This window comes from Protopterus annectens, chromosome 7.part0 (genome assembly GCF_019279795.1).
Source record: "Protopterus annectens isolate FY-2018-M chromosome 7.part0, PAN1.0, whole genome shotgun sequence".
In the NCBI taxonomy this organism is placed as follows: Eukaryota; Metazoa; Chordata; order Ceratodontiformes; family Protopteridae; genus Protopterus; species Protopterus annectens.
In genome coordinates, this window is record NC_056739.1 from 393398199 (window position 1) to 393410721 (window position 12523).

At 37.2% G+C, this 12523-nt stretch overlaps 1 protein-coding gene across 1 annotated transcript in view; it reads right to left on the bottom strand.

Moving 5' to 3' along the window:
- Positions 1-12523, bottom strand: part of LOC122806485 (ethanolamine kinase 1-like) — a 338475-nt gene that overhangs the window by 59966 nt on the left and 265986 nt on the right. Inside the window, exon 6 of the mRNA XM_044076962.1 lies at positions 2776-2936. Coding sequence (XP_043932897.1) covers positions 2776-2936 — 161 coding nt within the window. The remainder of the gene's footprint in view (positions 1-2775; positions 2937-12523) is intronic.

The window sequence follows — 12523 nt, forward strand, 5'->3', positions numbered from 1 at the left end:
ATGCCACTCAATGGTCAGGATCAAACTCTGTACCTTGTTTCTGTGAGGCAAAAGCCTCAGTCATTATGCCAACTGTGTCCTTCAAGTGAAGCAGGGTGACAAAGAGCTGGCAACACACAAGTTGAAAAAAACTCAAATAAAATATAAAACCTCTCAAAAAGTCACTTTGTCATGCATGCAGCAAAGAAATCTGCACCCACATCCAGTCCACCATAGCTGTATGCCTATATCCAGCAAAATATCCTAACTAACTTTGAGGTTACTGCAGCATGAAAGAAAGATGCATTTTCACTATTACAGTAACCACTACCTCCAGCATATCAAACCACAAGAAAAAGCACAGCTAAAACCTTCAGAAACAAGTACGGCAACACAAAACATATACCACACCCACACCTGGTATGACTTATCCCACCTGAGCAGAACAAAAATCTTTGAAAAAAATGCTCCCACAACTTAAATTTATGTTCCATAAATGCAGTATTGAGCAAAGCTGAATCAACAACTTTGATCAGGGCATCACTAAAGAAATGCAAATTCAATAAAAATACCTCAACATTGCAGTCATGCAACCAGTACTCAAAAAATTGACAGTGTACCTTAAGTAATTCCTAATCATGGTGCCTGGTTGTGTACCTACCGAGCTGCAGAATGAGATAATCCAAAAGATCTGTACACAACAGCAGTGTAGAAAACTTATACAGCATTCAGTAGCACTTATTTCTATGACATCGGGGAAGTCCTTACCAAACATTTATAAAAAAGATGTAAGTGGCATTTAGGAGAATCCCTTCTGTCTGACATAGGAATTCAGAAGGATTCATGTTTGCCTCCTGCTCCTCTTCCCTTCAACCTCTGCAGGACCCTGCCCTGATGGCTCCTTTAGCTGTACCCAACTAGCCTTTGTGTTCTTTGGGGGTGGGATCCAGGCATTCTTGGCTTCTGTGGCCCATTTTGTTCCTGTTCAAGAAGTCCAATTGGTCCTCCAACTCCCTTGTGAAAACAGTCAAGTGGTAGGGAGCTGTGCAGTTATAGTGATTTTAACCCTTCTGTTCCACTAGGCAGCTCACTTGTTCAAAATGGGGGAGGAGGGCATGCTCCCATGCACAGATGTATTACCTTAGCTCAGTGTGCTAATGAGCTACTAGCAATTGAAGCTTTATTGGCCTTTTCCACAGGTGCTTAGCTACCCTCTGATAGGTGGCACCAGTGGGGTGTGGCAAGCTGCCACCCCCCCCCCCCACTCAGAACAGGTGAGCCAATGTCCATCACTCTATCCCATCCTCCCCATCTGTCTCCTCAGAAATTCATGCTGATAATCAAATTATGGTTGAGACAACCAGTGACAGGTCCTCATGTCTCTATGCCCCACAGCTGGGTTGGTTTTCCCTCTTGTGTGGTAGCCTGTGTTGGTGGTTTTGTAGACCTGATCTTAGCCAGTGCCTCTTTAATGAGTCCCATATCGATCCCATTTTGAGTGCACATTGGTCATAAAACAGTTATATTTCTAATCTGGAAAAAATAAGAAGGTGAGAAAGCACACTTTGCAAAACTTAACTAGATGTATATGGATTGACCATTCACCTTAACTAAAAAAAAAAAAAAAAAAAACCATGGTTTCTCTACCATCTTGGGGGAGAGGGGATTACCATTTTTTCTCCAGTTTTCAGAACTGATATTGAATGCTGATGGCCTGAAATCTTGAATGTGATTCTCAAAATCACTGCAGATGTGGGGAGATTAATGTATACAATGATTTGAGTACAGGAATGGTGTACAATCTCTAAGACTATGATATACCACTGCAATCTGGGGATGGAATACATCTGTAGTGGAAACCGATGCAAACTCCAGTCATACTTCTCTACATCTATGATTTAGGCATGGCACTATGACTGTAGCCCTCAAGTTCAGCCTCGCTTCTCCTAGATTCAGAAGCATAGCTACTGTGAGGTGAAGAGGGCAGCCACCTGTGGTGCAAGGTGTTAGGGGACTGACTTATAGGTGGGGTATTCATTTCAGTACTGGCATTTCCGAATGCCATGTTTAGAAGTGTTGGTTTTGCAGTTATGACTGAACCAAAGCTTCAGCACTTCATGTGGTATAAATTGTAGCAAACTGCATGCTACAGTTTTTTTAAACACCTTTTTTTTTCAGATGAGCAGAACAACACTGGCATTGGACCTGGCACTCCTTAGCAGAAAGGTGAGGAGTGCAGGGTCAAATAACAGACTTTTTATTTATTTATTTATTTTTGTACGCATGCTTCTCAACTTAGAGTTGAGTACCGTCATCCTGGGGATGGAAACTGGGTACTAGATGAACCAGCTACATCTCTGCCTAGATTTACGGAGTTCCTCATAAAGGCAGCCCTACTTAAGTGAACATACCTTACTAAATAAACAAGCTACGCCTATGCAAAAAAAACCTGCTGCTCACTACATAGTGTACAGTACACACAGTATCTTTACTGTGGAAAAAAGCATTCCTCTTTCTGACCCTCTATCATGATTTTTGGGGGCCAGTGCTAGGATTTCAATGCTTGAAAGTTGAGAGGTATACCTCAGGCATCTTGCAGAATGATTTATTCAGATGTTACTAATTTACAGATGTGTATATCTCTGTACATGCATGCATGTAATGAGCCTGTACTGCAAGTGCTTTAGCAGACCTATCAAAAATCCCACTGATGGTCTTAAATGAACCATAGTCTACCTTTATAAAAGCTGTGTGCACAATTAAGCAGATAGTCCGTCCATCTTGAATAATACTTACTAGTGCAAACTTGTTGACTTGAACATACAGTGTCTCCACATTGTTGTCTGTCACTTTTCCTCCTTTCCTCGTAAAGTGCCTATAAGCTTCAAGGTAGGTTCGAAGCCAATCATACTGCAAGTCAGTACTGGGATATAGACTGTAATCAACCTCATTCACACCTAAGGATGCAAAGCATAAAAAGATTAAGTGATAGACTTGATACCCAGGAGACCATGTGATAAGGACATTACACACAATTCTGTTGGTCAGTAATAAATGACAAATCAGCTTGAGAGCCCAGACTGAAAGATCAATGAAATCAGCATGGACAAAAAAGCTCTATGAAAGATCTGTACACACAGAAAATATTTGTAAAGAAGCACAATATCTTGTGTTTATATCACAATAACAATCTTGCTTCTCCTCCATATTAGAAAAAAAAAGACATCCTGAAGAAATCAGTGCTATTACACTGTTTTGTACTGCAGCTGAACTGTGTCTCGTACGAGTATTTTTTCCATTCCAAAATAATATACAATGCTATTAATTTAGATCGAGTAGTAGTTTGTGATGTAAATGTTTGTGTTGTACCTCCTGGCAGGTGCATCAGCTTTCATTGCTTCATATTCTCACCTTTCTGTATAAGAAGAGGCTGAGATAAAGTTAATTAGAAAATGATTCCCATGATACCTAGGTGCCTAGACCAGTTAGAAAGGTTGACATTTTAACCATGGAAGGGTACTGAATCTGAACTGCTAAATGTGCAAGTTTATTTAAATGTTTACTCTGCTTCAGAAGAGGACTTTTTTTTCATTTTGGTTGCAGAAAGGTTTGTGTTTGACCTGTCCTGTACTAAATCATGTTGTGAAATGTTATAAAGGAGTAGCATAAAGGCACATTTCACAGGTTCGAAGAGTATCTCATGTGAAACTAAAACATTAGTTCACATGACTAGTTACTGACACCTCTTAATGAACAAGATAAGATGGAAGACATGAAATGCTTATTTCATGTGAAGGGATGTGATGTTAAAAACTAATGTCTGCAATCTTCATCCTTGCTTCTATGTCAGGTAATAATAGCTGTGTAATGCCAGAGTTGTGCCATTCAGATGCATGTTTTTTTTTTTTACTGATTCAGACAGCCCCCACTGTACTGACAAAGCTACAGCTCAGTTTCATTGTTACATCCATGTATATTCACCTGCTGTCCAAAAAGAAAATAAACCTGCTCTACATGGGGGCACCTAAAGTTTCTGCTAAGGATTGTGGGTAGTTGGTATTGTACACTGTTGGCAACAGCAAGAACAATTTGTACATACTTTTGACTTCAGTTGAATTTTACAGCTGCGTTTATTGTTGCTAACCTCCTACTTGCTTAATACAGCAAATGAGATTCTCTACTCACTGGACCCATCACAATGGTCTTGTTTGTCAAGATACAAATGCCACATTTATTTAATACCAATACAGGGAAGGACAAGAGACAGATGTGAGAAACTTAACAGACATTTGTTTAACATATAGTTAAATTTAATTAATTAAATTGTTGTATGTATCACAGTAGTTAATGCAAGAAATGCACATCTGCTTCAATGAATAGGTAACAGAAAAATGCCAAATAAACTGAAAAGTAAGTGGGGATCAATATCCCTATTTGGTACAGAAACCTCAGCAGTGTGAGCAGAGCAGTTGAGGAAGCTAGAGGGGATGGAGAAGAATGCCTGAGATGGGTGGTAGGATGCACACTGTGGGGCAAAAAAAGACATGAGGACATCAGAGCAGAAGCCAAAGCAGTGTCATAGTAGCTCCAATTGTACAGAAAGTCAAACAGAACAGATTATGGCAACCTGGTCACATGCAGGAAAGCAAAAGCCTATTTGGTGAAGATTATCTGGGAATTACTGGATGAAGGCAAGAGGAAATGAGGACATTCAGCCAAACAGATGGATGATTTACGTGTGTGAAGACCTGTGACAGTCAGGCATGACTGTCAAAGAAAGGAGAAGAGTGACACTGAATCACATCAAGACAGATGGCAGCATTTGATGCGACACCATGGCCCATGTTGAAAATATGGGAAAAAGCAGGCATTGGCGATGATAAGGGAGAGATGTCCATGAACCAAAACTTGCTCTAAGTAAGGGAAGCTGACCCACAGGTTTTAGAAGAGTTAAGGTGTCAGAACCATGAACGGACTAGAATCGATTAAGTGACCTCTTCATGAGCAAATAAAAATGAGCACCAGGAAATATGTGCAAGAAAACCCATTATCAATGCTTTAAACAAAGTGTTTCCATCTGAAGCTGTGATATTTCTATAAGACAAAACCGAAAACGGTGTACTTTGGGAACAAATGCATGAAGAAAAAATGTACTATATGGTAGATCAGCATGAATACTGATCACCAAACAGGTAGGGAAGTGGAAGTAATTTATTGTTTTCAAGGAGGTGAGAAATGCAGATAAATACGAGGTGAAGCTACGGTAACATCAGTGTTTACAAAGAGGGGTATCGTTAGAAGAAAGAGTGATGGGGAGATTGTACCAAGTAACAGGACTTACTACTGAACCTGTACCTTCATTCCTTGGTCCAGTGCCTTTTTGTAAACAAAGGGAGTACTGTTGTAGAGTTCAGATCCTCTACGAAGTCACTAACCATTAAAACAGAAAATTAACATCTCAGTTTAGGTATGCCAAGTATTAAAAACAAAACAAAAAAAAATGACAGCTTCCAATGCCACAGGAGCTGCAGGAAACTATAGCTATAAATGGTCTGTTACTTTGAAAATAAACAAAATGATGCATTTTTTGTGTACTATGCGCTACATTGTAAGAATGGCTAAGATAAAATTGCATGTTTAATACACATCTGCTTTCGAAACAATAATTCTAAAGTACTAAGCACAGCAGATGCTACAAATGTAACTGTTCATCTAAACAGTGACAATCCTATAAGGAACAAAGGAAGTGTCTACTCATTTTGTTGACAAAAAGAAATGCAAAGATGCAACTATGTCCATATTTTTGTCAGTATTTGACATCAGTAACTGTGGCAGTGGCTAGGTGTGTGTGTGTGTGTGTGTGTGTGTGTGTGTGTGTGTGTGTGTGTGTGTGTGTGTGTCCATAAGAGTGTCTTGGGTTTGACTGTGATATGCATTAATCACGTGCTACTGTTTACTGTTTTTGGTATTTTTCATTGGTGGTTAGAGTAAATGAATGATATTATAGCCAAACTGCAATAGTGTGAATGTATTATATTTTTAGCAGTTATTCTCTTTCTCTACTGTTGTGTAACCATGGAGTTAGTATATTTAATTTCCATGGGTGTGAGGGCAGCGGCCCAACTTCAGACAGTGGGGGCTGGGCAAAGCCCCAATCCTCACACTTAAAAGCAAAATTGGTGGTTATTTTATGTGATTGAAAATGTACTGCTTTTATTTACATTTGCAATCACTTCAGTTTTTTTTTGATGATGATGATGGTGATCACCAATGAATTTGTATTCACTGTCTATCAAAGTTCATTGGCTATCTGAAGAAATATATGTGTGTGCAATGTGAATGTGTGTGTGTGTGTGTATACATATATATATATATATATATATATATATATATATATATATATATATATATATATATATAATATACATACATACATATAAATATACATACATATATATATATATATATATATATATATATATATATATATATATATATATATATAAATGTGTGTGTATACACACACACACACACACACACACACACACACACACACACACACACACACACACACACACAAGCATACCTTTCACTTATTTACCCTCTTCCACATACTCAATGAATGATGCCCTAATTAGTCCTCTTCATACGTTTTTAAGCTTCTGTTGTCTCTTTATTTAATACAGTTTTCCACTATGATTGACTTGTCATGCATTTACAAGCCAATTCAACTACCATGCTTCTCATTTTTGGAATCTGTGGGTTGTTGACAAAGAAGTTGATTCTTGCTGACTTGAGTACCTCAGGAAAAAGTCAACCTAAAAACTGTACTTAAATAATCAGTGCTTGATTTCCATCTAATAGCTACATAGGATGATACTAGGCTATTGGCCCGCAGGCCCTTATAAGCCTAGCCAAGAATTTCGCCCAAGTTCCCTCAAAGTCAGCACCTGTTTCCCCTGTCCAGCAGGGACATAGATGGGATCCCAGGGGTATATTTCTATTTCCCATCCAGTCGTCCAGGCTCCTCTTAAAGAGGGCTAGTGAGGTACTCTGCTTGACATGGAGAGGGAGTCTATTCCACAGACAGGGTAGTCTTTGGGACACAAATATATCCTGCCAACAAGTTCTAATAATGTCACAGATCAGGTTAAGGCCTTGTGTGCGGGTTGTGCAAGTGAAGTTTTTCTTACAGATATGCAACAACTCCATCATGGCTGGGTCTGAAATGGCCTTGTATGCCAGACACAAGTCACCTCTGAGCAGTCTGAACGAGACTGAGTACAGTGCAGGGCTTTTAGCCTATCTGTATAGGATAGGTGTTTGAGACCCTGGATTTTCCTGGTCAGGGACCTCTGTAGTCTCTCCAACTGCTGCATATGCTTGGCAAGGTACATGCCGAAGGGGTCATTGTACTCGATAATGAATCTGATAAGGGAGGAGTACAGGGATGACCTCCTTGTTCCTGGATGAAATACTCTAATTTATGAGGTGGGCCATGTAGAAATCCTTCCGTACAATGGAGGCAACATGGTGATCAAAAGTCAGGTTGCTATCAACCTGAGTGCACAAGTCCCTCACGACTGATTGCATGCTTCGTACGTTGTTATTAATAAATCTGTGTGCCTGGATACATGGTTATTGCAGCAACACAGAGATACTGTGGTAATTACAGAGGCCTTATTCTAACTTTTCCTTATCTTCTCTCTCTCAATATGCATCTACAGGAAGACACAGAGAGAGGGAAAGCATAGGCGGTATACTCGCTTTAAGACCATTATACCTTATTGGTCCCATCTTTTACAGTGGATAAATATGGCCTTAAATGAATTATGGCTGATGTCACCCCTGGAAGGCAATATAAGCTCTTGTGCTGTAGTCCTCTTTCTTCTTTCATCATTGGTCCTACCAACAAATAAGATCTGCTGATTCCACTGGTCAGCTTTTTCATTCTAAGAGAAACTTGTTGGTGATGGATGCAAACAGCTTCTATATGAATCTCTTGCTTTTTTGTCAAAATTGCACTAGGGTAGTCACAGTCCACACATGCCTTAATTATAAAACCGGCAGTCATTTCTTCTCTGACTTAGTATTTGTCAGTATGACACAGACTCTAAACTTCTGTCACAAATGGTTATTATACCATATTTATCAAGTGGTCAGCAATACCTAATAGTTCACTACATTACATTACCGAATCATAACTAACAGAGAAAAAAAATTGCTCAAGGGGTGCGTAATCTGCTGGCTTCCCTTCATAATAATATCTGGTCTTTCAGTCACCTGTTCAGGATGTAGATACTATCCTTGATGCCATGTATCCTGAACTCTGTTCATACAGGGACAGATACTTTCCATTACGAATATGATGGTCAAGATAGGAGATCTAAGGTTCAACACCTGAACTAAAACAATTGCTTAAGCATAGAAATTCTTCATGGACGTCCTAGTGTACCTCAGAAAAAGGCAGCTACATTGTTGATCCATATAAACCTGTGCTGATGTGACAAAAAGCTTTATTTGACATATAAAAGCAGTCTTCCTTGGTGTCAAATCACATAGGCCTTTGGAAGGAGGTTGAATAAGCTTACTGGTCATGAAGTTCACAACTCTAATTCCTGTTAATTTGTTCTTCAAGGTACTCTTTGCCCCTAGCAGCAGCAGTTGGCAGTAATTTAGTACTACAGTCACAAACTCTCCTTAACACTACACTAATTCACCCACCAGCATTCCCATAGTTGTGAAACATTGATAACTCCTTTCTACATCAAAAATTACCAGGAAGAATCATATGACTATCACTGAAGCTGCCTTGCACAGATGCCTTGATTATTACCCTGGTCCTTGAAATGCAGCACACAATTCATCGCCACCTAATCGACACATTTCTGCAGTCTGCCATTAACATGTGAAAATTGTACTGCTATATGAAAGAGACTGTATTTATCCCATTTCTAAAAGTGTTTACATCTCTCTTACAACAGTACAGGCTTATCTCTAAGCCTAGACAAAATTCTGGAAAAGTAGTTGTAACAAAACACTAGGTTTCCTTCATGCATCTAACTAGTTGTCTAATCACCAGCTTGGTTTCAGACACAGAAGATGTACCTCGGTTTCTATTTGATTCTTAATAGACTCCATATGTATTATGGAGAAAGAGTTCCTTATTGCTATTACTTCTTAAACTTGAACAAGACTTGTGATCTTGTTAATTATTCCTTGTTAAATGGCATACCATCTGACAGGAGTTTCCAATGAACCTACACGATTTAGGAACTGCCTTACAGATAGGCATTTCTGGATGATTTGCCTTACACATAGGCATTTCTGGATGAAAATCAATAATTCTTTCTTGAAATCCTCTTCTATCCTCTTGGGTGTTTCTTTGTGGTATAAAGTGTCCGTGCCCTTGAAGTGCTTGTCTATGAATCCTGGTCATGCTCCAAAATGACTCCAAGTTATCTGTAATGGACATTTTTTTTCCAGTTTCATTTCTCGTTTTAGCACTAGCTCAACTTCTCCAGAGTTTTGGGTTGTTGTATTTTCCAAAAAATCATGAGTTTTTTTTTTCCTTTGGTCATTTAGAATCAGTCTACTTTGGTGAAGCCATACAACCAAAGCTTGCATCTGTGAGTGCTTCAAGACTTTTTGTTGTATGGATGAGTGTGATATCCATGGAATACCATATAAGTTGTACTGCATTAGTATGCTGATCCTTTTCAATTATGAGGATTTTGAAAAGCATTGGTCTTAGACCTAAGTCTTCGGGCACCCACAGGTTTGTATTGTAGCAGCAGGATTTAGCATTGTGCCAGCCTGTCATCTATTTTTAGGTAGCTTTTGAACCACTGCAGCTTGTTATTGCAGCTGAATATATTTAGTCTTCGTAGGCATCAAAGGCTTTAGAGAACAGTAATGCTGCCATAAAAGCTGCCATTGACAGTAAACTGTCCTATGCCGTCAGCCGAGTTACAGCAACCCAAGTACTATATCCAACCATGTTGGATATGAGACTACATGAATCAGCATAACAAAGTAAGTGGAAATTGTATGACAGTAAGTTTTGACAGGAGACTCAGAATGCATATAGGTTTGTAAATTTCCTCTTTTAAATACAGGGGTTATAAGCTTTGAATGCTTCTGGATGTTAGGAAGATTTCTTCATTGAGATTTCTGTTTATTGTTAATATTTTGGATATGTAATACAGACAGATTGCTTCTTTAGATATATAGGTGTAGCCCTTAAAGGCAAGTAATACCCAAGTAATAGTCATTACATTTCCAGCAGCAGTTGTTTATTTTTCTGTTTTTTTTTCTTTTAAAATGGTTGTACATCAACAGGTAAAGATTATCTGCAGTTTAATCTTGTTTTGTTGTGTTCTCACTTGTATGACCAGTTAAATTTTAAATTGATTTTGGCTGTTTGGATGTGGAGAGTTATTGAACTGTTTTCCTGATGAGTTGCTGTTGTAAGAATGCACCAATTTATTTTTGATAAAATCAAACTAGCTATCAAATGTATTTACTTTACCCAGGTGTAATTTTAAGATCCATTGGGTTGTCTCTGCTATTAATTTTTTGACTGACTTGATTATGTTCCAAAATTGTTGTATAATTTTACTTGAAAATTTCAGGCTGTGACTGAAATGGGCCCTTTGTGGATCAGTCCACTACCCCACTCAACAAACTTAGTAAATAAATAATCTGCTGTATTTTCCTGGTTTCTGATTTGCAAGATTGTATAGCAGTCCTCTTTATCTTCTCATATTAATTTTTAGCATTTGCTTCAGGCATTTCTGTACTTCCATGCATTTCTCCTGAATTCATATATAGGTTCATGGGTTCATAGGATGTTACTAGGCTACTGACCCAAGGGTCTTTAGAAGCCTAGCTGTTAAATCCCAATATAATACTAGATGAGAGATACTGTCTACACCCAAGGTTTTTCTAGCAAGGAATACCTTCACTTACTGGCTTGTTAGAAACTGTAAAGTCTGCAATATATTTATCTAGCATTGCCAAGTAGGTAGATTAGCATTAGGAATGCTTAATCTACTGTATTTGCATAGTTTAGGCATATCCAATTGACTGCTGCAAATTCTTGACCTATATTTTATATTGACTGGTTGTTGCAATTTCTGAATATTACAGCTGTAGAACTGGAGGTTGACTGGTTGTTTTCCCAGGTGCTGTATGTAAGGTTATGATCACAAAGATTGTTGAAATTAAAATGCATATAAGGTTTTGTGAGTTTTTAGTAAGGATCTAATGGAGTAACTGGCGTATAATTTAATAATAGTTACAGTCTTTTTCTCAAATATACCACATATGTCTCTTTCAGGTAATAAATAAACTTGAACATACAGCGATATTAGCCTAGGTGTCCTTGAGAAAAGACATGCTTTAGAATAACACAGATAAAACTTCAGTGTGGCAAGAACAGGAATTTACTATAGCATGTTCCTCTAGAAATCCTGTTTCTTGTACAATGGTTTGTAATTTAGTAGCGCCCTTAGAGATAAATGATCTAAGTGTCCCCCCAACTTCACCTAGCCAGCACCCCTTACTCATATTCATATATCCCTATGATATCTTACATTTTTAATTCATAAATCCCTATACCTTACATTTTATATTCATATATCCCTATGACATCCTACATTTTATATTCATATATCCCTATGGCATCCTACATTTTATATTCATATATCCCTATGACAGCTTACATTTTATATTCATATATCCCTATAATCTCACATTTTTATATTCATATATCCCTATAATATCTTACATTTTATATTCATATATTATACCTCATATTTTATATTCGGATATCCCTATGACATCTTACATTTTATATTCATATATCCCTATATCTCACATTTTATATTCATATATCCCTATGATATTTTACATTTTATATTAATATATCCCAAAGATATTTTACATTTTATATTCATATATCCCTATGATATATTACATTTTATATTCATATATCCCTATGACAGCTTACATTTTACAGTCATATATCCCTATATTATCTCACATTTTATATTCATATATCCCTACGATATTTTACATTTTATATACATATATCTCTATATCTTACATTTTATATTCATGTATCCCTATATCTCACATTTTATATTCATATATCCATATAGTTTGCATTTTATATTCATATATCCCTACAATACCTTACATTTTATATTCATATATCCCTGTAACTCACATTTTATATTCATGTATCCCTATATTTTACATTTTATATTCACATATCCCTATATCTCACATATTATATTTATACATCCTTATATCCAACATTTTATATTCACATATCCCTATAGTTTATATTTTATATTCATATATCCCTATATCTTACATTTTATATTCATATATCCCTATAAGATTTTACATTTTATATTCATATATTCCTATGACATCTAACATTTTATATTCATATATCCCTGATATTTCACATTTTATATTCATATATCCTTGTGATGTCACATTTTATATTCATATATCCCTATGATATTTTATA